This window comes from Amblyraja radiata, chromosome 2, assembly GCF_010909765.2.
Source record: "Amblyraja radiata isolate CabotCenter1 chromosome 2, sAmbRad1.1.pri, whole genome shotgun sequence".
NCBI classification, from domain to species: domain Eukaryota; kingdom Metazoa; phylum Chordata; class Chondrichthyes; order Rajiformes; family Rajidae; genus Amblyraja; species Amblyraja radiata.
Genome location: NC_045957.1, coordinates 113,864,980 through 113,891,510, shown reverse-complemented (window position 1 = coordinate 113,891,510; position 26,531 = coordinate 113,864,980). Strand labels below are relative to the sequence as shown.

General features: G+C 43.1%; 1 protein-coding gene and 1 long non-coding RNA gene across 3 annotated transcripts in view; both read left to right on the top strand.

The window, feature by feature from the left end:
* The window catches only part of e2f3 (E2F transcription factor 3), a 47,969-nt gene extending 31,785 nt beyond the window's left edge, over positions 1-16,184 (top strand). For both annotated transcript variants that reach the window (XM_033013654.1, XM_033013646.1), the window contains exons 3-7: positions 5,171-5,390; positions 7,540-7,698; positions 8,789-8,903; positions 10,358-10,496; positions 15,673-16,184. In XM_033013654.1, the coding sequence (XP_032869545.1) occupies positions 5,171-5,390; positions 7,540-7,698; positions 8,789-8,903; positions 10,358-10,496; positions 15,673-15,947 (908 nt within the window). In that variant the 3' untranslated portion in view covers positions 15,948-16,184. The remainder of the gene's footprint in view (positions 1-5,170; positions 5,391-7,539; positions 7,699-8,788; positions 8,904-10,357; positions 10,497-15,672) is intronic.
* A 978-nt stretch (positions 16,185-17,162) lies between these two features.
* Positions 17,163-18,588, top strand: LOC116967204. Its single transcript, XR_004410181.1, has 2 exons — positions 17,163-18,092; positions 18,372-18,588. It is a non-coding gene; the product is annotated as an uncharacterized LOC116967204 (long non-coding RNA).
* Positions 18,589-26,531: the final 7,943 nt, after the last annotated feature.

Genomic DNA, 26,531 nt, shown 5'->3' with positions numbered 1-26,531 from the left:
ACCTCCGAAGCCAATTAACCTCCAAACCTGTACGTCTTTGGAATGTGGGAGGAAACTGGAGCACCCGGAGATAACCCATGCGATCCCGGGATATAGTACAAATTCCGTACAGACTGCACTAGTGGTCAGGATCGAACCGTGGACTCTGGCGCTGCAAGGCAGCAACTTTACCTCTGTGCCACCATTCCGCCCTTATATTTAATTGTTTTTCTTTTTTGTTTTTTTGATGGGTTGTATAGAGTACAATGTTTACATATCAGTTGTGCTACTGCAAGTAAGAATTTCATTGTTCCGTTTCCGAACAAATGACAATAAAGCACTCTTCTTAACTTATTTTGGGCCTCCTTAAAGTCTAAATGAGCTGTATTTACTGATTCCTCTAGCCTATTCTGCTAGTTGCAGCCTCAAGGAAATAATCTAATCCATTGTCAAACATCATTTCCTATGCATTATTCCATGTTGACTTTGCCCAGCCTTCTGATTATATTGGTTTTCTGTGCAAAGATATTAGATGATGATTATCTTTATTTGCCAGTGCCTGGCTATTGGTGTGTAAGTTTAATGCTGTTTCAGATCATGTTATTTTTCCAGCAATCAATCCAGTTTAAATTCTTGTAAACTATTGTTGAAGACCATAACGTAGGTACCTGAAAGATGAAATAACAAATCCAGTCTGGTATCTAGGTTCCTTGTTTGTCAACTGCCTCTTGAAACTTTGTCCAGAATTTCATGTCCACTATTCTCATGTTAATTGATATTGTGTTAATGAATGTTTAAGTCTCCTTATCCATATAAATTGGATGATATGACATGCTGAGGTTGCTGATTTAAGATTAGTTGTCTCCATTTTATCTTCCTAAGGCCAAAAATGTGCCGGTATTTGTTAAAGCAAAGATTCAAGCAAATGCTTTAAGGGGAAAAAAAGCCAATTTTGGGATCTTCTGCCCATCTGTGAATCAGCTGCTCTGATTAGAATTTAAACCATTTTCCTATTTCCATTTATGGGATAATGCACAAATTGTGTTTGAGTGGGAGTTGTGAACTAAAGCCAGCTTGGTTACCAAATGGAGTTCACCTGTTTTTGGTTTGTGGGCCTATAGTGGTTCACTCGATTGTGTAAGTTGGCATTGCAGTGAGGTAGTGTATTCAGTATCAAGCTTGTACTGTTAGTTGATATTATGGAGACTTCAAGTACAAGGAAGTCACTTGTCTCGCTGTACCTGTCCAAAGTTGAGGATAAACTATCTAAGTACCGGCAATCGCTAGTTCTTTGTTTATATCACTGACATTTTCCTCGACATTTTTATTAAATTCCCTTTTTCAAAGATACAGTTGCATTTGTTTCCTCTGCTTGTCAACAAAGCATTCCAGGTCATCCTAACACATTGAGTTAATCTTTCTTTCATCTCAGCAGTTGGCCAGTTATCTTGTATGTGTGTTGAATCCTGGGTGACCAGAAGCTGTTTCTTGTTCAAGCTTCTACCAGTGATAGATTTTGACTGCTTTTAGATCTCCTTTTTATCTTTTTCTCTGTTTAGTTTAGTTGAGAGATTTGGTGCAGAAACCGGCCCTTTGGCCCACCAAGTCTAGCGCCGACCAGCAATCCCCGCACACTAACACTATCCTACACACGCTAAGGACAATTTACAATTGCACTAAACCAATTGGCCTGCAAACCTGTACATCTTTGAAGTGTGGGAGGAAACTGGAGATCTCACTGGAAAACCCACGGGGGTCACAGGGAGAAAGTGCAGACAGCACCCATGGTCAGGATCGAATCTGAGTCTCTGGTGCTGTAAGGCCGCAACGCTATCGTTGCGCCACCGTGCCGTGTTATGGAGAGTGATTCCAGCCTAACGAGTGTGGCCACATAATGTGGGTCTCTTGTCCTTGGCACCATTGAAATATATTTAACTGGATCAATTTATCCTTTCAAAGATCTACAAAACTATGCAACCTTTCAAGCTTTCCCATATCCCTCATTTTTCTATTTTTGCATGGTATTTTCACTCCCCTGTATCAAATTTAATCTCTCCATCCTTAGTACTTGTTAATGTTCAGTTTCTCATTTCTCTTGGTTATATGTTATTGTCAGACTATGACATTTTATATTATCCATCCAAGGTCAGGTCATTTAGTACATGTAGAGTAGAACAATACTGACCCCTAGGGGACAACACTGACACTTCCCTTGATGGTTTGCAAAGTCTCAACCCAAGATCCCTTTGCCTCCACAGATGCTGCTTGAACCACTGATTGATTCCAGGAGTTGTTTTTTTGCTCCAGATTCTAGCAAATACAGTCTATTGTCTTCCTCCATTCTCATCTATGCCAAATTTTCCATCCATGATGACAAACTGCCTCATCTCATGAGCAGACACTGGAGAGAAGGGATGGGTGACGTTTTGGGTCCATCTCAATCTCATGTGTTTCAGCTAATGTCTATTCATCAAAGTCCTTTTCAAAGTCTACGTGCAACATCAATTGTACGGCCAAATTAAAACAACTGGAGACGGGCACAAAATGCTGGAGTAACTTGGCAGATCAGGTAGCATCCCTGGAGAAAAAGAAATAGTTTCCATTTCGGGTAGGAACCCTTCTTCAGACTCTGAAGTCAGAAGTCTGAATAAGGGTCCCAACCCAAAACATCGCCCCTTTTTTGTTCTCCAGCGATTCGACCTGACCTGCTGAGTCACTCCAGCATTGTGTGTCTATCTTTGGTATAAACCAGCATCTGACGTTCCTTCCTATGCAGATGCTGGAGATCTGAAGTTAGTTTAGTCTAGTTTAGAGTTGCAGAGCGGAAACAGGCCCATCGGCCCACCGAGTCTGCACCGAGCAGCGATCCCTGCACATTAACACCATCCTACACGCACACCAGGCACAATTTTTATACTTATAACAAACCAGTTAACTTCCAAACCAGTATGTCTTTGGAGTGTGGGAGGAAACCGAAGATCTCTGAGAAAACCCACGTGGTCACGGGAAGAGCGTACAGACAGCACCCGTCGTCGGGTTCGAACCCGGGTGTGACGTGGCTCTACCGCTGAGCCGGCCTTAAAACGGGGAAATGTTAAAACACTCTTCAAGCCAAGTGTATCTGTGGCAAAGAAAGCAGAGTAAACATTTGGATGAAAGACAGAAGAGAAAAGAGTGGAATTCTTTATTTGCATACCATGCCAAGGTATGCAATAGTTGCCCATGAAGGGCACTTACATAGTTACAAATTCCCCCCCTCGTTCAGGGCTGTCCCCCCACGCCGGCGGCTCCATTGTCCATTGTTCTTCATAGCTGTCCCCCCCCCCCCACGCTGGGTCCTCATTGCTCCTCCCCGTCCCCCATGCTGGGTCCTCATTGCTCCTCCCCGTCCCCCACGCCGGATCCTCCTTTGTTCCGTCTCTCGGCAGCGGCGTCCTCACTTCCACATGTCCGTCGGTCGGCGCCATCATCGACCGCTGCACCAACCTCTCCGCTGACGAAGCCGGGTCCACTCATCAGGCCTCCGTGGCGACGCGTCAGCGAGGGCCTCACCGGCCGCTTCTGAAGGATTGCGACCTGAATGTACGTCTGTCCATTCCCTCCATGGATGCTGCTTGGCCCGCTGAGTCACTCCAGTGCTTTACTTTTTGCTTTTATCTTTCCCAGTTTTTAGCGGCCTTTGGTCTTAAGCAGTGTATAGAAACCACCTAACCTGAATGTTTTCAGCATTTGTTTTCATATCTACTGCCCCTCCCTCTTAAAACGTCCACATTATTTCATCGAAGAACTTAATCAATGGCATAGGGACTTCTTTGTACTTGAGAGAATAGAACCACAGTTTTTTTTAATGTTTAAAAAGACGAATTGAATACATCTGTTCTCTGAGACAGGCTGAACAGCTCTTTCTTTAATGTGGTAATGTGAAATACCACTGATTTAACATTCAACCAGGACAGTGCTGGTACATTCTGTACTCGACACCGTTAAAATGTTCATGCAAGTACATGGATATTTCATTGAGATTGGCCCCGTGTTTCTAACAGTCCAAAATTTACAATCAAAAGATTGTGTGTTGGTAGTGCACAATTTCTAGGATAAATAATAGCAAATAAAAATGTTTAATGTACTGAATTATCTTTGTCTTTTTGCACTTTTTAAAATTATATATACACACATTCGCACTCACTATTTGTTATGTCATGTGTGTATGTGCATGCGCATATATATATATTTCATGTGGATGTGTGCATATATATATATATATACACACGCACGAGCACACACACGCATACACATACATACACATAAACAATAATAATGCAAAATAATTCAGCATATTAAAGTGATATTTTCATATATTATATTGCTTTTGCTTCCGACGTTTGCAAGAGCAGAAATATTTCCATAACTAAATTTCACTCTCCTTTTACTCTTCTGATAGGAAACGGTATGGTTATGAAATCTTAAACGGACAGTTGTGTATATCATAGATGGATGGTCAATGTTTTCATACATTACTTTTTTTGTGTCTACTGGGAAAAATGTTGCTCAGATGTATTGAATTGCAATTTTTCTCATGTTTATATTTGGGGCTTGTCCCTTGTTAGTGTAAGCCCCATGAGTAAGCCAAAATTCTCCCACACCAACCTATCTACCACTCATCCTTGCAGGCAATTTACTTTAGACTTTAGAGATAACAGCGCAGAAACAGGCCCTTTGGCCCACCGAGACCGTGCCGACCAGCGATCATCCCCTAACTAACCTACACACCCTTGGGACAATTTTACAACGTACCAAAGCCAATTAACCTACGTCTTTGGAATGTGGGAGGTAACCGGTGCACCCAGCGAAAACCCACATGGTCATAGGGAACACGCACAAACTCCACATAGACAGCACCCACAGTCAGGCTCGAACATTGGTCTCAGGCACTGTATGGCAGCAACTCTACAGTTGCACCACTGCTGCCCCATTTGAAGCGTTTTTACTGTGCGTTTGCTGTGACCACATTGAAGTCTGATAAATGAGGCTTTTGAGGTAGGTTAACTAATATCAGTTACGAACGGGCAGTTGCTATGTACAAGGCACCTTGTTGGAAAACAGAGCGACAAAGTTTGAGAGTGACAATGTTTAAGTTTGCATTTCACATGGTGCGTGTCAGTGATGGTGTGCAATTCCTTCCTCACCACAGCTCCCAGGTCCCCATCGGAGAAGACTCGCTACAATACTTCGCTCGTCCCCCTCACGAAGAACGTCGTTCAGCTCTTAGGTCAATCACTAGATGGCGTGCTGGATTTGAACAGGGCTGCCGAGGTCTTAAACGTGCCGAAGCGAAGAATCTACGACATTACAAACGTGTTGGAGGGTATTCACCTCATTGAAAAGAAATCCAAAAATAATGTTCAGTGGATGTAAGTTCTCTCTTTAATTTCTGTTGCTGCACAATTTTCGAAATAACCTGGATATTTGCAGTGACTGAAGTTGAATTTTAATAACTCCAGCTTAGTTTATTGTCACGTGTACCGGCGTACAGTGACAAGCTTTAATTGCTTGCTAACCAGTACACAAAGAGTAATTGTAATTGGAGTAATGACAATCTATCTTGGTTTTGTTTTTTCATGTTACCAAACTCTCATGGGGTATTGCCACCATTGTTTCTTGTCCATTCTTAATTGCTCCTAAACGTAGAAGGCAGCTGAGTGTTGACCACAGCTCTGGGTCTGGACTTGCTTGTAGATCAGGCGGGATAAAGATGGCTGATCTCCTTACTTCTCTGTAGAACATTGCTTTTTAGGTTGGTATAGTGATTGCACTTGGTGTTAAATTTGCAGATACATTTGCAAAACTTCATTATCAGTTTAGTGGTAGACAAAAATTCAAGGTGCAATAATCTTGCAGTAATGTACTATCATGCAAATCTTCCGTGTGTGTCTTTATTTGTGCTGGCTGAACAATGGGGTTCCTTCATTTTGCAGCTGTTTTCTCTTGCCTGCTTGTTTTTCATCTTGTTTGCATGTGATTTGGATGTTATCTTGGCCTGTTAACTATACTACTGGCCTAGGGTACTTAAATGGATAACAGTGACATGCAAGATTCTTAGGCAAAGGATGCAAGGTGTGATACAGCACGTGGAGAATGTGCAGAATCCACACTGACAGTACCAGAGATCCTGATTCAACTTGGGTCTCTGACACTGTGATGTGGTGTCGCTATGAGCTGTGTCACTGTGCTGTGTGCTCATACTAAAAATGTGCAAACTCCACGCAGTATCCGAGGTCAGGATCGTACCTGGGTCTCTGGCGCTGTGAGCCAGCATCTCTACCAGCTGTGACTATTGTGGGTCACACTCTGCATCTGACATTTGCACCGTTTGATAGCAATGATACTGTCTAAACTGATTCCAAGCATACTTGGTATGGAGCCTGTTTTAGACAACTGGGAGTGGCTTTCTCCCAGCTCTAGAATAGTGACAATGTGTAATTTATCCCGAGCCATTCGTTGATCTGCGTGCACTTGTTCTTTGTGCTGTCAGGCAAACAAGATTGAGTTTCTTGCATGGTGTCACTTGTACAAAATCAGCTTTGATTTTAGTTTAGTTTAGTTTATTGTCCCGCGTTCCGAGGTACAGTGAAAAGCTTTTGTTGTGTGCCAACCAGTCAGTGGGAAGACAATACATGATTACAATCGAGCCGAAGATAGGCACAAAAAGCTGGAGTAACTCAGCGGGACGGGCAGCATCTCTGGAGAGAAGGAATGGGTGACATTTTGGGTCGAGACCCTTCTTCAGACCGAACAATAGAGCCATTTGCAGCGTACAGATACATAATAAGGGAATAAAATATAGTGCAAGATAAAGCCAATAAAGTCTGATCAAAGATTCAGGCATGCAACTTTTTCTTTGTCCTTTCCGCCATCATCTTTTGTAATCACTGTCAGCTCGTGTGTGGAAACTTTCTGTTAAATTATAACGGTATTGAGCTCTGGGCACATCTAATGATTTTTAAACACTGACATGCAGGATGGTTGATATTGTTGAAAAGCAGTACGAATGAACTGTGATCTGTTCAAGCATACTTTTTGAAAATAAATGTTGCCAACTTTTTTTTCGTTCTGATGTTTATGAGGTTGGAGAAGGGCTGAATGGACAAGGGGAAAGTTTCAATTCCCCGAAAGCACATATTTCATTCTTTAAAGAATGAGTGACACTTTGGCCCACCAAGACCACGCTGACCACCTATCTCCAGCTGACACTAGTTCTGTTATCTCACTTTCCCATCCACTCTGCCACACACTCGGGGCAATTCAACAGAGCCCAATTAACCAAACAAACCTGCACGTCTTTGGGATGTGGGAGGAAACTGGAGCAATCCAAGTGAGGTCCAAATTTGCAAGGTGTAAAAGATCAAAGAAGTTGCTTCCTTGAGCATTAAAACGATTGAGAAATCAGCCATTCTTTGAGTTAATGTAGACAAGAATGTTCTTTATTTACTTTTTGAGACTGGGAATTGTGTTTCGGTTGGTTAATTTGAGTAATAGCCACGGTGCTGCTCTGTCTCCTAGGGGTTGCAGCCTGACAGACAAGGACGGTCTGCTGAAACGATGCCAGGGACTCAACCGGGAGGTGGCAGAACTTAGCCTGAAGGAGAAGAAGTTGGATGACTTGATCCAAAGCTGCGCCATGGACCTCAAAAAGCTGACGGAGGACTCAGAAAACCAAAGATATCCTTGCTAAATTTTTCCCCAAATTCTCAACGGGTTTGCTAGCCGTGTTTTGGCCGTGAGGAGGTTCCACAGCTAATATGAAGAAATGTCTCAGAAGAGCTGCAGAGAGATGGGAAAACATGTTGCGTAACAAGGTAGACACAAAATGTTGGAGTAACTCAGCGGGTGAGGCAGCATCTCTGGAGAGAGGGAATGGCCGACGTTTCTGGTTCGATCTGAAACTTCGCCCATCCCTTCTCTCCAGAGATGCTGCCTCACGCGCTGAGTTACTTCAGCATTTTGCGTCTACCTTCGATTTAAACCAGCATCTGCAGTTCTTTCTTACACATTTTGTGTGACAAGTTGACTTGGACTAGGCTCAACAGCTTGACTGAATTTGGTAGTCGATTTAAACGTAAATTAAGCGGAAAAGGGGAAATTTGCCAGACCCGGGGGAGGGGTGGGGTGGATGGCGGTGGGAAAGCACGGGAGTGGAACTAATGGGCTCTTGGGCTGAATGTACTTTTTGACTGGTAACCAGATCCAAATTTGTAAGACATGTTTGAAAATTAGATCAGTGAATGTTCCAGCGAAATGACGGATAAACAAGTAGAACACTGAGGAGAAAAAAAAATCCCATCTTTAATTCAGAGTGCCATCGTCCAAAATGAAAAGCGTAGATAAATTGCTTACTTAGGTTTAAATTTATTATTGGCACTTGTATTGAGGTACAGTGAAAAGTTTTGGTTTGCAAGTCATCTGATCAAATTGGATAATGCTATACATAAATGCAATCGAGCCAAACTCTAGTACAATGTGTAGAGCAATGGGGAAGACAATGTAGGTCTCAGCATCATAGTTCACCATTTCCAGAGATAAAGCCCAATGTCTGCCATGAGGTCGAGGATAGTTGGACTGATATCTGCTTATGGAAGGACTGTTTCGAAGCCTGACAAGATGGAAGATGTTGATCCAGAAGCTTTTTTTAATTTAATTTTATTTTATATAAATGGGTGGAAACCACTTTAGACTTTCTTTTTGACCAGCACTGACCGAATGAGTAGATTTGAATTGTGATGCTTGGTTCATTGTCCTTAACATCTACCACATTAAATTATGTAACATATCAAGACGTCAGAAAAATCCAGAGTTTTAAGGGCCAGGTGGTAATAGCTGTTAAAGCCCCTCCGGAAACCAGGCTGGAAGTACCTGATCCTTACGATGTAAGTCTGGTCTCAGAGTTGGCTGTGTGAGATTTTGATCAATATTTGTAAAAGCAAGTGCTGATAATCCAAAATAAAATCAGAACATGACAAATACAAATCAGTGATGATGCAAAAAGTGCCTGTCCCACTTTCCCGAGTTATACACAAACTCTCCTGAGTTTTCCCCTTGATTCAAACTCTCAGAATGTTTGTAACGAGGCTGCAGGAGTCCGTGGATATAGCGTAGCGGCTCGTTATGCCAGCCATAGGTACTCGGGGCTATTATTTTACTTGTGGACATTTTTGATCGGGCTGGAAAAAACGTCCCGACTTACCTGATGCCCCAATACCTACGGCTGGCACAATCAAGGGGAAAACTCGGGAGAGTTGGTGAATAACTCGGGAGAATTCGTGAATAACTCTGGAAAGTGGGACGCCCTTAATTGCTCCCGATGTTGGGGAAGTCCAGGACAAGGGGTCACAGCTTAAGGATAAGGGGGAAATCCTTTAAAACCGAGATGAGAAGAACTTTTTTCACACAGAGTGGTGAATCTCTGGAACTCCCTGCCACAGAGGGTAGTCGAGGCCAGTTCATTGGTTATATTTAAGAGGGAGTTAGATGTGGCCCTTGTGGCTAAGGGGATCAGAGGGTATGGAGAGAAGGCAGGTACGGGATACTGAGTTGGATGATCAGCCATGATCATATTGAATGGCGGTGCAGGCTCGAAGGGCCGAATGGCCTACTCCTGCACCTAATTTCTATGTTTCTATGTTTCTATGTTAACAAGGCGGGCGGATCAGGCAGCATCTCTGGAGAAAAGGAGTAAGGTGACGTTGAGATTCTTCTTCAGACTGAGAGAGGAGAAAGTGAACCAAGAGATACAGACGGTGATATAGTGATATATAGAACAAATGAAATATATGCAATAAGCAACGATGATCATGTGAAGGTGGATCCCACAATGGTCCATTGTTGGCTGTGGGCTAGGTGATAATGGGTTACAGACAGTGAATCTCAACAAGACGATAGTGAAATTAGTATGGCGACTGGAGGAGGGCGGGGGGTGGGTGGGGGAAGGGCGGAGGGCCGGGCAGAGGGAGGGAGAGAGAGAGAGAGAGAGAGGGGATGCAAGGGTGACGAAGTTAGAGAAGTCAATATTAAAGCTGCTGGGTTGTAAACTCCCCAAGCGAAATATGAGGTGGTTACTCAGGACGGAAAGGTCAGTAGGGGATGGGGTGTTTTTTGTTGTTTTTTTTTGTAAAGCGTAGTCTATTTATGGCAAATTTACATGTCCCTCTGTTTGCATTGATCAAAACAGAAGTGATTGAGTTAAACTTTTGAGAATTCTTCATTGAAGTACATTTACAATGAAAAATTATACTTGGCCTATTGTTCAAGTGGATTGTGTTTGCCATCTATTTCCATATAAAATGCTAACTTTCTATGACCATTGTCTTTTAATTTCATTCAGAACTTGCAGATACATTTGTCGAGTACGAGGGGACCGATCGAGGTTTATTTATGTCCTGATGATTCTGCGCCATCAAGTAGCCCAATGAAGTCCAGCAGCAAGGAACATTCTAGAAATATTTCTCAGTTACGTGTCCGAGGTACGCCCTATACAAAAATTACTGACGGAGAGAAGAGTGCGCATGCGACATGCTTCATCTTTTGTATTTGGCCTCGTGGTGAAGTCATTGGAAAATTAGTGGGGAAATAAAGGCTTGGTTGAAAAGAACTTGTGACATTTAGTGAAGAAATCTGGTGACAGTGCAACCTGGAGACCACACACCTGTGTTTGATGACTCGTGCCCAATGGGCCTGTCCCACTTAGGTGACTTTTTAGGCGACTGCAGGAGACTATGCAGTCGCCACATGTTCGCGGGTGGTTGCCGGGGAGTCGCCTTCATGGTCGTGAGGAGTTCCCGCATTCTGGGAACTAGTCGCGGCCTCATTATGGTCGCCGTGAATTTTTCAACACGTTGAAAATTCTCGTGCCGTAGGTGGGTTGCCAGGAGGCCCTAGTGGGTTGCTAGGAGGTCAAAGGTTCTTGTAGGTTGTAGCCGGTGCTGACCGGTGAATTTCATTGGCTCATTGGAGGAAACAAACGTAAGCAGTACTTTTCAGAACCAAGGATAACCGACTGATAATGTTAAATGTCTGCCGAGCTTCACAGCCGTGTATCTCTGGCTTCTTAAAAGTTGTCTGGCTTCTTTAAAGTTGTCTCCACTCCTTTTCCCTCCTTCTCTCCCCTTCTCCCTCCATCTCCCCCCCCCCCCCTCCTCTTTTAAAGGACTTGCATACAATGTGTTTTAGCCATCTTAATTGGCCGACCTTCCTGTTCATCGTGGTGTCTGTATGACCTTGGCTTTGCACCGTGTGAATTTCAGACAGCGCTCCCCGCTTGCCCTGTCCCCTGCCTGCCGTGTGTGTGTTATTTATTGCTCTTGATAACAAGAGAGATAATAGTTTGATTGTGGTGGGGGAGGGAGGGGCGAGGGGTAACAAGGAAAGAAGTACAGTGCCCTCCATAATATTTGGGACAAAGATCCATTATTTATTTATAGACAATAGGTGTAGGAGTAGGCCATTCGGCCCTTCGATCCTACACCGCCATTCAATGTGATCATGGCTGATCATCCACAATCAGTACCCCGTTCCTACCTTCTCCCCATATCCCCTGACTCCGCTATCTTTAAGAGCTCTATCTAATTTGCCTCTGTACTCCACAATTTGTGATTTGTATTAGAAAAAAACACATGTGGTTAAAGTGCACTTTGTCAGATTTCAATAAAGGCCATTTTTATGCATTTTGGTTTCACCATGCAGAAATTACAGCAGTGTTTATACATAGTCTCCCCCCCCCCCCCCCCCCATTTCTAGGCACCATAATGTTGGGGAAACAGCAATGTCATGTATTTTGTTGCAAGCAATGCAGCCATCTTTAGCTTATGCTTGTTTTGGGGGTTAGTCCCCTTCAGTTTTCTCTTCAGCATATAAAAGGCATGCTCAGTTGGGTTCAGATCGGGTGATTGATTTGGCCACTCAAGAATTGACCATTATTTAGCTTTGAAAAACTCCTTTGTTGCTTTAGCAATATGTTTGGGATCATTGTCTTGTTTTAGATTGAACCACCGGCCAATGAGTTTTGGGGCATTTGTTTGAACTTGAGCAGATAGGATGTGTCTACACACTTCAGAATTCATTATGCTACTAACACCAGCAGTTGTAGCATCAATGAAGATAAGTGAGCCAGTACCTTCAGCAGCCATACATGCCCAGGCCATAACACCCCACCACTGTTTCATAGATGAGGTAGTATGCTTTGGATCTTGGGCAGTTCCTTCTCTCCTCCATACCATCCTTGCCATCACTTTGATATCAAAGGTATCAAAGGTATTTTATTGGTCACATTCACATACACCTAGGTGCAATGAAGTGAAATGCTTTTTGCCATTTTGCAGCACACAAAGAAAGAATACAGACATAACACCAATGAGAGTCTTAAACACAAAGAACATCTGATATAAGTTAATCTTTGTCTCATCTGTCCACAAGACCTTTTTCCAGAACTGTGGTTGCTCTTTTAAGTACTTCCTGGCAAACTGTAATCTGGCCATTATATTTTTGTGGCTAATGAGTGGTTTTCAGTTTAGCCTCTGTATTTCTGTTCATGAAGTCTTCTGCGGACAGTGGTCATTAACACATCCACACCTGACTCCTGAAGAGCGTTTCTGATCTGTCGGACATGTGTTTGGGGGGTTTTCTTTATTATAGAGAGAATTCTTCTGTCATCAGCTGTGGAGGTCTTCCTTGGCCGGCCAGTCCCTTTGCGATTAGTAAGCTCACCAGTGCACTCTTTCTTCTTAATGAGGTTCCAAACAGTTGATTTTAGTAAGCCTAAGGTTTGGCTGATGTCCCTAACAGTTTTATTCTTGTTTCTCAGTCTCATATTGGCTTCTTTGACTTTCATTGGCACAACTTTGGTCCTCATGTAGATAAACAGTAATAAAAGTTTCCAAAGGTGATGGAAAGATTGGAGGAAAGACTAGGTGCTGAGAGCTCTCTTATACCTACATGAAGGAGGCATTTAAACACATCTGAGTAATTACAAACACCTGTGAAGCCATGTGTCCCAATCTTTATGGTGCCCTGAAATGGGGGGGGGGGGGGGGGGGAATGACTATGTATAAACACAGCTGTAATTTCTACATGGTGAAACCAAAATGTATAAAAACACCCTTTAATAAAATCTGACAATGTGCACTTTAACCACATGTGATTTTTTTCTTTTTCTTAAATTGCACTACCTTTCTCTTCAGGTTTGTGCATAGCACAGTACTTAGTTAGTTATAACCTCAAGTAGTATGTTAAAGGATTTCTTCAAACACAAAGATAAGACTCTATACTGGGAGCCCCTGATCCAATAAGTCTGAAGAAGTATCTTAAGAGGCAAATGAATAAATGATGTGTCTTTGTCCCAAAAATTATGGAGGCACTATCTTTTTTGCAGAGAAAAGGAAATTGTGAGAAAATTGGTGTAGGAAGGAACTGCAGATGCTGGTTTAAACCGAAGATAGACACAAAAAGCTGGAGTAACTCAGCGGGACAGGCAGCACCACTGGAGAGATGGAATGGGTGATGTTTCTGGTCGAGACCCTCCTTCAGACCTATTGGATCAGGGGCTCCCAGTATAAAGTTTTATCTTAGTGTTTGCAGAAATCCTTTAGCGTGCTACTTGAGGTTGTAACTAATGTAGTTCTGCCAGGTTCTGTGCTATGCACAAACTTGAAGAGAAAGGTAGGCATTCAATCTTGAAGATACTGCTCACCCATTATATTTTTATCCGATCTAGTGAAATCTCAGACTGGGTTGTTGCTTTCTAGATTGCTATTCCCTTTGTCTTGTGTAGCTATCTCCTTTGGAGATAAAACAATTAGTTTGCTCTGTACTTCAGTTTGAGCTGTAGGAGTTTCAGTACCATGCTTTGGCAAAAAAAAATTTTTGCTTAATATTCTTAAATAAAATATGACCCTTTTTAGTGCAAGGTATTTATTGATCCCAACCTAAATGGTAGGAATAGTTTACACAGCAAAATAATGTTGTATTTCAATTCATTTTGTCTTGATATTATTTAGAGACAGATTAATGCAGTGTGGAAACAGGCCCTTCAGCCCAACTCGCCCACACCAGCCAACAATGTCCCAGCTACCCTAGTCCCACGTGCCTGCGCTTGGTCCATAACCCTCCAAACCTGTCCTATCCACGTTCCTTTCCAACTGTTTCTTAAACGATGGGATAGTCCCAGCCTCAACTACCTCTGCTGGCAGCTTGTTCCATACACCCACCACCCTCTGTGTGGAAATAGTTACCTCTCGGATTCCTATTAAATCTTTTTCCCTTCACCTTGAACCTATGTCCTCTGGCCCTCGATTCCCCGACTGGGTAAAAGACTCTGTGCATATGCCTGATCTATCCCTCTCATGATTTTGTACACCTCTATAAGATCTCCCCTTATCCTCCTGCGCTCCATGGAATAGAGACCCAGCCTACTCAACCTCTCCCTATAGCTCACACCCTCTAGTCCTGGCAACATCCTCATAAATCTTTTCTGAACCCTTTCAAACTTGACAATATATGATCTATGTTCACATTTCTGATGTGTTTTGAGCTTGCACTGTTGACATTCTCAGTGGTGAATTTTTTTGTTTTCCTTTGGACAGAGTTCATTTGTGCAGAGATAGCCTCTGGTAGACAAAATGGGCATGAACAAGACAGTTTGCTTGAAGGCGGCCAGAATTTAAACCTCTGTTGTATATATTTCAACATGTAGATCCTTTGCTTAAAGCTACTTGATCTTGCGTGTCCCTTGCTTCCATCCCTTGCTGAAGTAGTTGTTCAGGTCCTTCACTGCTGGACCTGTCGACACAAGGAACTGCAGTTAGTCATCACACACAGAAACAGGCCCTTCGGCCCAACTTGCCCCTCTTGTCTAAGATTTCTCATCTACACTAGTCTCACCTGCCTGCGTTCGGCCCATATCCCTCTATCTTTCCTATTCATGTACCTGTCCAAATGTCTTTAAAATATTGTAGTAGTACTGGAATCGTGCGAAGATCTCAAAGTGCTGGAGTAACTCAGCAGATCAGGCAGCATCTCAACCTAACCCACTGCGTTATTCCAGTACTTCTTCGTCTACCTACTCTGTCAGTTTCATTTTTTTTAAGAAAAAGATTAACTCGAATTGTTAATCACCTGGGTTCGACACACAATGCTGGAGTAACTCAGCGGGATGGGCAGCATCTCTGGAGAGAAGGAATGGGTGACATTTCGGGTCGAGACCTTTCTTGAAGGCCACAGTTTAGGAATAAGGGATAAGCCATTTACAACGGAGAGGAGGAAACACTTTTTCACCCAGAGTTGTGGGTTTGTGGAATTCTCTGCCTCAGAGGGCGGTGGAGGCCGGTTCTCTGGAAAGTTTAAAGAGAGAGCTAGATAGGGCTCTTGAAGATAGCGGAGTCAAGGGATATGGGGAGGAGGCAGGAACGGGGTACTGATTGTGGATGATCAGCCATGATCACATTGAATGGCGGTGCCGGCTTGAAGGGCCGAATGGCCTACTCCTGCACTTATTGTCTATTCAGACTTAATACACCTGGTATTGTGGTTATTCGCTGGGTGAATAACTCATAGCTAGTATAATTGCATTGAAATGGAAGTGGCGTGTGTTCTTGAAACAGTTAAAAGAAATGAGACTTGATTATTTTAATTTGTCCTTTTTGACAGATTCGGACATTTCAAATGGGACACAGCATGGAGACGATCCGGGCTCACAATTTTCTTACCTATCACCATTGAGCTCATTGAATAACCTTTTGCAGGAAACCGAAGATCAGATTTCAACGCCCATGGAAGAGGAAGGACTGTTTGTAAATTTGTCCCCGTCACTATCTCAGGAAGATTACCTGTTGAGCATTGGTGATAAAGCAGGAATCAGTGACCTGTTTGATTGTGATGTTGATAGGTTTTTCTCGGTGGAAGGTTTTTATGTGGGTAATTAAGTGCCCTTCGATATTACATAATTGCCGGTGTGGACCTGAAAACTCGATACGAGGTTGGGTGCTGGTGAGTGAATGGAAATCTGCTTCAGTTACAGGAATAGTAATAGAACTTTTTGCTGGTAAACCCACAACCGGATGTGTTGACCGTAAGTCTATATCGGCTACTGAAATGATTTACATTGGTATTTTATATAAATTATGTATAAGCATGAAATGAAACTTCACTATTGAGCATCATTTCTGTCTGGTGTGGTTTTTTTTGTTTTTTTTGGCCTTGAACATACACAATGGAACTAATCATTCAAACATTTCAAATCCCGGTTAGCAATTTGACCAGTCTTCCAAGGTTGATTGATAAGTTGTTGAAGTCCTTTTAATTGAGGTGTGCAAGAAAACAATCTGCGAGAAGGGGCTGTCACTGTGCTGGCAATGGAAAAAAAGCTGGAGTAACTCAGCCGGTCAGACACCATCTCTGGAGAAAAGGAGGTGACGTTTTGGGTCGAGACGTTTCTTCAGAATGAAGGAATCTGAAGAAGGGTCTCGACCCGAAATGCTATCTCTTTTCTCCAGAGGTGAGTTTCTCTAGTATTTTGCGTCTATCTTCGGTTTAAACAAGCATCTGCAGTTCCTTCCTACACACCCCACTGGCAATGCTTTGTCCTGTAATTGTGCTTGAATGTCAGTGTGTACATGGATTGGTAAACCTGCTTTTATTCTGCGTCACCTTAGGAGGGGGGGGGGGGGGGAGAATAAATCTTCAGATGGCAATGAATCCATTTTTTTTTTTTTTTTTAATTGTGGGTTTGATTATTTTTAAATATTTAAAAAAAAAACCTGCAGTTACTGGAAACCTGGAATAAAAATACCAAACTGCTAGCAAAACTCAGCAGGTCAGATAGCACCTGTGGGGAGAAGAAAACGGTTGATGTTTTGGGTTGAAGACTTTCCGTCAGGTTGGGTATAGTTTCTTTAAAAGGCTGAGGACTTGAAGGGGTTGAGGGGCAGTGCAGCGGTAGAGTTGCTGCCTCGCAGCAGCGGAGATCTGGGTTCGACCCTGACCACGGGTACCGTCTGTACATTCTCCCTGTGACCTGCTTGGGTTTTCTCCGGGTGCTCCGGTTTCCTCCCACACACCAAAGACGTCCAGGTTTGTTGGTTAATTGACTTGGTGAAAATGTAAATCGGGGTGTTGGTGTTAGTGTACGGGGATTTCTGGTTGGCTTCGGTGGACTGAAGGGTGTGTTTCTGTGCTTCATCTCTATACTAAACTAAAGGGGGGGGTTTTAAACAAAGGAAAATCCAAATTTACAATTGTGGCATTAACTAGCAGCAGTCCCATTTGTTCTTTGTGTTACCTGTGCTTCCTATTGACCCATCTCTTTGCCTCCCAGTCCAGTGCTGATCCATTGTCAAAAGTAAAATCTGGCCAATACCATGAGACTATCTTCACCAGGATTTTTCTTCATGGAGAATGTGTCTTCCTGTTACTCTTATCATGTTTGCGGTGCAACTGGCCAAGTAAGAGATAATTGAGATAAACCCATCCCACTGAACTCAGCAGAGTGTCTGTCCCAGTCCAAGTGCATGGGAGTGTTGCTGAATTTATGGATTGGATTTGACAAAGTGCTTAAAAATAGCTTGATGAGTAAAAACATCCTGCTTCATTGACCCTGTAAATGTGTTTATGCATTTTTCAATGTGGATATTGGAATCCTTGGACCAAAGACATGGTTAGTTAAGAGATCAGTCATCTTATTGCGCTTGGAAAGGTTTTTGTAATTAACCTGACCACTGTTAACAGGAACCCTGTGCAGCAATCATTCTCCCAAGTCTTCAGCACCTTGATTTCAAGCCGGAAGTTGACATGTAGACATGATATTGATCTAGCTAATCAAAATGTCATTCCCCGGAGGAACACGTCATCATTTGAACAATAAATGCAGTTACTGCAAATGCTGACATCATGGTTGGTGGAGGAAGGAAAGAGAATGGGCTCCCTGCTCTCTTGGGAAGAAGCAGTGACTAATGTAGAACCAAGTCATGAAGACTACCTTTGAATGTAGTATATTTGACCTGCCATTTGTTTGCACGGTCGGGAGTGATGCTGTGGCTTTCCTCATGAAGGAGGGGATAGATCAACTGAGGGTTGACATGAGTGAACTACATTTTTATATCTGATGGTCAAATTCATACACTTCCTTGATGCTTGTATCGCAGCAGTTTGGGTGGGACAATGAATATCCAGCTCAATGAAGCTTAATGCAAAAGTTGCACATGCAAATCGATGCCTTCCGGACTGGACAACTGGAAGTCCAGTATGATATATGGACTTTGCCATTTGACAGAATTGTTGGAGAAGGAGATGAAGTTTGATGTTAGGAGTAAGAATGTGTTGTTTTTATTTGTGTATTTTTGGATGTGGAGGTATCACATCCTGAAAGAAATTACTACAAATATACCATGCCCTTGGATTGAGAGGGAAGCCATATTGAACACTATTTTCCTAAAACGTTGTCCTGACCTTACTGATCCCTAGCGGATTTTGCTTGTCTATTAATTTTGCATGTATTGAGTATTTCCATATTTTTGTCATATTTTGAAGGAGACACTTTTTCCAAAGGAGGAAAAATAAATGAAGGAGACTTTTTCCAAAGGAGGAAAAATAAACCACTTACCTTTGAGTTACAACTTTAACATCTTGACATCTATTGTTAGGTTTTATGGTATTCTTGTGCCCATCTTTGAAGCTATCAAATTGGCATGCTTTTCACTCTACCAAGAAGGGGAGTCTTACAGCATGGAAATAGCCCTTTGTCCCATTCGCTTTGTGGAGACCATCAAGTATCCTCTTGCTTTAATTCCATTTTATTTTTTCTGCATTTTCATCATCTTACTTGCCGCAACATCTTCACCACCACCAATTTTTCCACTTGCTTGCAGGCAAGACAATTTATGAAGTGTTAACCTGAAACAGCATGAAAACAGGTCCTTCGGCCCGCGAAGTCCATGCTGACCATCAATCGCACATTCACATTTGTTCTGCTATTCCACTTTCTCACCCAATTCTTACGAAATAGGGGCACTTTACAGTGGTCAATTAACCTGCAAATGCATCTTTGTGCCCCTGTCCCACTTAAGAAACCTGAATGGAAACCTCTGGAGACTTTGAGCCCCACCCAAGATTTCCGTGCGGTTTCCGGAGGTTGTAGGTGGTTGCAGGTAGTGGAAGCAGGTAGGGAGACTGACAAAAACCTCCAGGAACCACGCGGAAACCTTGGGTGGGGCACAAAGTCTCCAGAGGTTTCCGTTCAGGTTTCCTAAGTGGGACAGGGGCAGTAGGATGTGGGAGGAAACTGAGGAAGCCCACAGTGGCAGAGAGAACATGCAAACTCCACACAGACAGCACCCAAGGTCTGGATTGAATGCTGTTCTGTGAAGCAGCAGCTCTCTGGGCAAATTTCACACAGGCAGCACTGGAGGTCAGGATTGGACCTGGGTCACTGAAGCGGAGGCAGCTACTTTAGTATCTGTGCCCCTGCTTTGGCAGTAAAGTGTGCTGAACCTTCAGGGGATGCTGATGTATTACATCTCTATCCTTGTGTCAACTGTTTGCAATAAAGTAATACCAATGAATCACATCATTTGAATTTGAACATTTGAATTGTATTTAATGCTTTATAAAAACGTTCCTCCATCTTTAATGCCTCTGCTGTGGAATGGACATTTGTCAGTCGGGTCAAAAGTCACGATGGTGCTGGCACACGGGTACTCTGCCTTTGAGTTTAACAATGTTAAAATTGTGTGTGTCCTTATTCTGCCAATGTAGCTTCCTGCTTTCCTCACTCACTATCCATCCAGCCCCACCCCCAACAACACTGCATCAGTTCACCAACTTTGCATGCCCACAAGGTGGCACAATGGTGTAGCGGTGGAGTTGTTGCCTAGCAGTGCCAGAGACCCTGGTTTGTCCTGACCGTCTGTGATGTGTGTATGGAGTTTGTACCTGCTCCCTGTGGCCGGGTGGGTTTTCTGCGGGTGCTCCGGTTTCCAGCCGCACCCCAAAGATGTGCAGGTTTATAGGTTGATTGGCTTCAGTAAAATTGTAAATTGTCCCAGGTGTGTAGGATAGTCTGGGGTGATCGCCCTTCGGCGTGTTCTTTCTGAGGAAAACCTTTGGCTGTTTATGATCTCACTGCAGTAGCTACATGTTCTTCTGCCTAGTACGTAATACAGTATTGGTTCAAACATATCCATTATGATTTATTTTTTTTGTGAATGGTTTGATGATTTGGACAATGTTGTTGGTAAACACAAACTGGCGCAGGTTTAATTTTTTGTCCACTACCCACAAAAAAATCGATCTATTTAAAATTTTATTCTTCACAGGCATATCCAAAAAATGTTTTGGGTTCTGATCCTTTCAGACATATTCCAACTTTCTTCCTTTTGAATAAAGGCCCAGAACTTTGGCAACCTTGATTTATGTTGTTGCATTTGAAGCTCTACAGTCAGAATCCGACGTCATTTAAGCTGTGTAAATGTGTACAGAAAGATCAGTGTAGGACGATGTAAAAATGAACTAAAAGCATAAGTGTCCAGCACTGACTCTTGTGAATAGAAATCATGAAAAAGAATGATCTAATATTCTATTTAATTACTTCAGTGGTATTCATTGTTCTGCCTTTTTGCACATGTTTATTCACCACCAATGCATTTTCTGGATTTTTCCGAAGTTAAGGTGGTTGCTGCCACTTTGTACCCTTGCAAAGTTTGGATCACCTACAATTGTAACACTTTTTTTCAAGAAAAGGTACCGATTCACCTTTGAGATGGATGCTGGTTAAAAGATTTGTACATAACATTTATAAAGTGTGCATCACACGTTAAACCTGCAAAATAGCAGCACAATTCTGCATTGTGGTCGTACATTGAACATGTTAAACATTTTGAGCTTTGTGGAGAAGCTCCCCTTGAATTTCTAATGTTTAAACTTAGATCAGTGTGAATAAAATATTTGAATTTAAATGATGTATTTCTCTGAATTTTGATTAAACATTTATGCATGTTGATGGGCAAAAGATAATTGGGGACGACTTGGGGTGAGATTAATTTGGGGCATGTGCCTAAGTTGCCGACAGTACTTGGGCATAGTATAAAAGCCAACATGACGATTCCTTCGCTGAGTTACTCCAGCATTTTGTGTCTATGATACCTTCTTTGGTTGTGATAGTTCAAAGTTTTTGGAAAGATTTGGCAATTTTTGGCAAATGTCCTGCTAAAATTACAGACTTTAATCTTTTAAATAATATTTGGGACATTCAACAACACTTTGCACTAAATGGACTAATTTTGAAGTGCACAATAAAACATGCAGGAGTAGCAATCCATACCTTCCTGGGTGCGTTATGATTCATCAGTGCGATGGCTGATGCTTAAGGGCCTGTCCCACTTGAACGACCTAATCCACGAGTTTAGAAGACCCTCGCCGAGTTGAAAAAAATGTCAAGGTCGTGTTGACTTGCCGAAGTAAAAGACGTCCTACGACTATGTCTACGACCCCTCTCGACCTAAGACCAACTACGAGTGGAAAATGATCACATGGTAAAATGATGTCATGTTCGCCTTTTTTTCTCTGGCCAGTTACAGACCCACGACTACCATCACGACCTACTACGACCTACCTACGAGTAAAAAGAGTCTATTTTTTACATGCCGACCTTTTTTTTTTTTACTCGTGGACATTTTTTATTAGGCTGGAAAAAACACTGCCTAAGCGTGAGGAAGTTACAAAGACTACCTACAACCTTGTGGCGACCATGCTGCGAGTATGAGTCAAGGGCAGACTCGGCAGAGGTCGCCAATTAGATCGTAAAAGTGGGACAGGGACTTTAACTTGCCATTTTTCAGCACAATTCCTTTACCCTTCGATGCTGATGGATTTCTGGAGATGCAAGGAAGTACAAATGCTGGAATCGTGAGCAAAAATCAAATAACTGATGAGTGAGATGTGGAGCTGGAGGAAGGTATATGGTGAGGGGATCCTCTTTCTTTATTTGATGCCCTTTTGACTCATTTACAGCTCTGGCCTCTTGTCACTTCACCATCTGCCAATCACTATATCCATCTATGACGTGCCTGTCTGTGCCCCATCTCCCCACTCTTGTTCAGATTCTCTCTCCCCCCCCCCCGGAAGGATGGTCTCGATTCAACATCATCTGTCCATTTCCCTCCACTGGTGCTGCCTGACCTGCTTATTTTCTTTGTATTTTGCAATACATTTCTGGATATCGCTTTCAATAAACTTAAGTGAATCTCAAAGTCTTGCACCTTTTTATCCTGAGATTGCGACTCTTAGTTCTGGACTCCTTAGCCAGGGAACCTTCAAGCCCTAGGGGAATGTTGTTGACTCCATGAGATCTCGTCTCATTGTTATAAACTGACATGTGAGTCTGATCTACTCAAATTCCCCCTCATGACAAAACTACCACTCCTGGACCCAGCCTCTCAAATATTTCTACTTCCTCCGTCACTTCTTGGGTAAGGAGATAATAACTAAATGCTAATTTAGATGTTGGCTCACCAAGGTCCTGTTCAATTGCTGTATGACTTCCTTACCTCTATTCAAATCCTCTTCTCATGGCCACAGAGTGGCCCGACTTGCCCACGCTGACCAACATGCCCCATCTACTCTAGTCCCGCATTCTTGCGTTTGGCCCATATCCCTAGAAACTTGTCATATCCACATGGCCAAATGTTTCTTAAACCTTGTGATCCTCCCAGCCTTAACTACCTCCTTCAGCAGCTTGTTCCATACACCTATCTGTAAAATAATAAAGTTACCCTTTCGGTTCCTATTAAATCTATCCCCTCCCTCACCTTAAACAAATGCTCTGGTTCTTGATTCAACTGCTTTGGGCAAAAGACAGTGTATTTACTCGATGTATCCCTCTCATGATTTTGTACTCTTTGAAGATCCACCCTTCATCTTTCTGCGCTCCAAGGAATAAAATCCTAGCCTGCTCAACCTATAGCTCAGGCCCTTGTCCTGGTAACATCCTCATAAATCTCAGTACCCTTTGTCCTTTTCACACCTTACACTTCCTTATCTATGTAAATCCTTTTCCCCAGACATCAGTCTGAAGAAGGGTCTCGACCCGAAACGTCACCAATTCCTTCTCTCCAGAGATGCCGCCTGTCCCACAGAGCTTTTTGTGTCTATCTCCCAACTTTTATACTCTGTATTCTGACTGATGAAGGCCAATGTGCAAAAAAACTTTTTGACCACCCTATCTACCTGTGATGCCATTTTCAAGGAACTATGTACCTGCACTCCAAGATCCCTTTCCCCTACAACACTCCCCAGAGCCTTCCATTCACTGTAGGTCCTGCCCATGTTAGACTTTCCAAAGTTCAACACTTCACATTTCCCAATTAAATTCCATCAACCATTTCTCAGCCCAACTCTTGTAATAAAGGCAAACGTGCAATTTACTTTCCACACACTTGCACCTGCACAAGCACGCAAGACAGAGATAGAAAGATTCTTGATTATTACAGGCGTCAGAGGTTATGGAGAGAAGGCAGGTGAATGGGGTTAGGAGGGAAAGATAGATCAGTCATGATTGAATGGCAGAGTAACTTGTTGGGCCGAATGGTCTAATTCTTCTATCACTTATGACCTTATTACCTAATGTGTTGGGATGGATATGAAAATGGGATAAAACAACAAGTGGTCGATGGTCGGTGTGGGCTGAGGGACCTATTCCCATTTGCTCTATCTCTACACTAAATCACCAGATAACTGGGTGAGTATTGAGATTTAAACAGTTATTACGATGCATGAAGTAACTAGACTATCCTTATGCCATTGCATTGGATATCCTGCTCTACCTGACAGTAAATGGGTTGTCAGTCTATGTTTCATTGGTTGCTATCCTGTGAACGAAGATGCGAGTCCCGTATAAACGTCTGCTTTTAAATTTAAAATAACTGGCCGATGGTGGCTTTTGACAATGTATGCTGGGATTTGGTTGTTCCACTTACAATTTATGGGGCGGAACGGTTGAGATGCTGTCTTACAGCGCTAGAGATCTGGGTTGGATCCTGACTGCGGGTGTTGTGTGTATGGAGTTTGTATGTTCTCCCTGTGACTGCATAAAAGTCACAGATTGGAAAGGTTTGGATGAACATGGCGCAAGCGCATTCAAGTGGAAATGTGGTCAGCATGGATGAATTGGCAGAAGGGTAAGTTTTCTTCCTTTATAGATCTATGACTCCGTGTGGCTGGAAGAACATCTCAGTGAAAGACACACTTTGATCTGCCTTAAGTTCATTGATCTTCCAAGAGACGTTCATGAGGGGTTGCTGCCGACTGCCACAAAAGACGTTAACTATTGTCTAAATAGGGAAATAATTCAGAAATTGGAGGTACATAGGAACTTTGGAGTGCTGGTGCAGAATTTCCAAAAAATTAATTTTCAAGTCAAATCAGTAGTAAGGAAGGCGAATGCAAAGCCTGCATTTATTTCGAGAAGGCTAGAATACAAAAACTGATGTAATGCTGGGGCTTTAAGGCATGATAAGGCAAGAACGATTGGGTTAACATATGATGAGCATTTGAAGGCACTGGGTCTGTACTCGCTGAATTTTAGAAGGATGAGGAGTGACCTCATTGAAGCTTAGCGAACAATGAAAGGCCTGGATTGAGTGAATATGGAGAGGATGTTTCCACTAGCGGGTGAGTCTAGGACCAGAGGCCATCACCTCAGAATAAAAGGACGTACATCTATAAGGAGATGAGAGCGAATTTCTTCAGTCAGAGTTCATAACTTCTCGGAGTAGAATCAGGCCATTTGGTCCATCTAGTCTACTCCACCATTCAATCATGGCTGATCTATCTTTCGTTCTCAATCCCATTCTCCTGTCTGCTCCATAATCCCTGACACCCGTGCTAATCACGAATCTGTCAATCCCTGCCTTAAAAATATCCATTAACTCGGCCTCCACAGCCATCTGCGGCAATGAATTCCACAGATTCACCACCCTGACTAGAAATTCCTTCTCATTTTCTTTCTAAGGGTATGTCCTTTTATTTGGAGGCTCTGGTCCTTGACTCTCCCATTAGTGGGGATGGCAAATCTGTGGAATTCATTCCACAAACGGCCACGAAGGCTGTCGATGGATATTTTAAAGATGGAGATTGACAGATTCTTGATTAGTACAGATGTCAGGGGTTATGAGGCAAAGGCAGGAAAATGGGGTTGAGAGGGAAACTTAGATGAGCTAAGATTGATTGGTGGGCTAGGCATGATGGCCGAATGGCCTAATTCTGCTCCGAGAACATGGACTTATTTCAGCGTACTGCAGTACATGCTGAAAGACGCACTGAAGTTCAGTGTAGCCGCTGCAAAGGCTCTATGGGTACGGACCACTGTCAATGCTCGTTTCTCTACTGATAATGGAGGGGCTGGTGTGGAGGTCTCTCCAAAGGTTGAATCACCCACTTGAGTGGTGATGGTGCTTTTGCCCGTAAAGATGTGCTAAAATGGGAACCGAAGGAAATGCAGATGCAGGAATTTTGAGCAAAAGAAAGTGATAGACTATCTTTGAAACATCTCTCCCCCATTTGACCTGTCTCCATCACAGGGGACGGCCAATCGACTGACGTCTACTGCAAACCCACCTCCTCCCACCCTGCCTCTTGCAAAGATGCTGTCCCCCACTCTCAATTTCTGTCTCCGCTGCATCTATTCCCAAGATGAGGCTTATTATTCCAAGACATCCGAGGTGTCCTCTTTCTTGGGTATGTTTTCTCACCTCTTCTCCCCCCCCCTCTCGGGTTATAGATGGATCCCTCAACCGTGTCTCCTCTCCCAGACGGAACAAGGATAATTCCCCAGGTCCATACCATTGACCCCAACATCCTCTGCATCCATAATATCGGCCACCTATCAACGTCCATAATATCGGCCACCTATCAACGTCCATAATATCTGCCACCTATCTATTTTTTACATATGATTAGCTTATTTTTTATCACAATTTCTCTCGGAACCCTAGCGCTTCGGGGAACCCTGGTTGAGAAACGCTGCTTGAGACTGAAGAAGGGTCTCGACCCGAAAGGTTGCCCATCCCTTCACTCCACAGATGCTGCATGTCCCAATAGATAATAGGTGCAGGAGTAGGCCATTCGTCCCTTTGAGCCAGAACTGCCATTTACTGTGATCATTGCTGATCGTCCCCCGCTGAGTTACTTCAGCATTTTGTGTCAGCCTCCAAACCTGTATGTCTTTGGAGTTTGGGAGGAAACCGGAGCGCCCGGAGATAAACCCAACCTCTACAGACAGAGCACACGTGGCAGTGCCAGATTTAGGTGAAGAGAGGCCCTAGGCTATTCCACTTGTGAGGCCCCTCCCAATCCCCCAACCCCACGACTGGAGGAAGATGGAAGAGTGTTTTAAATAATTTGAGTAAAGCCAGGGATGACGACGGGTGTTTTAAAATTCCGCAATTCGCAATTACTTCTCGAAATGACATTAAATGTTATTGTTAAATACTGTAGTGATTGGGAAAAAAAAAGCATAA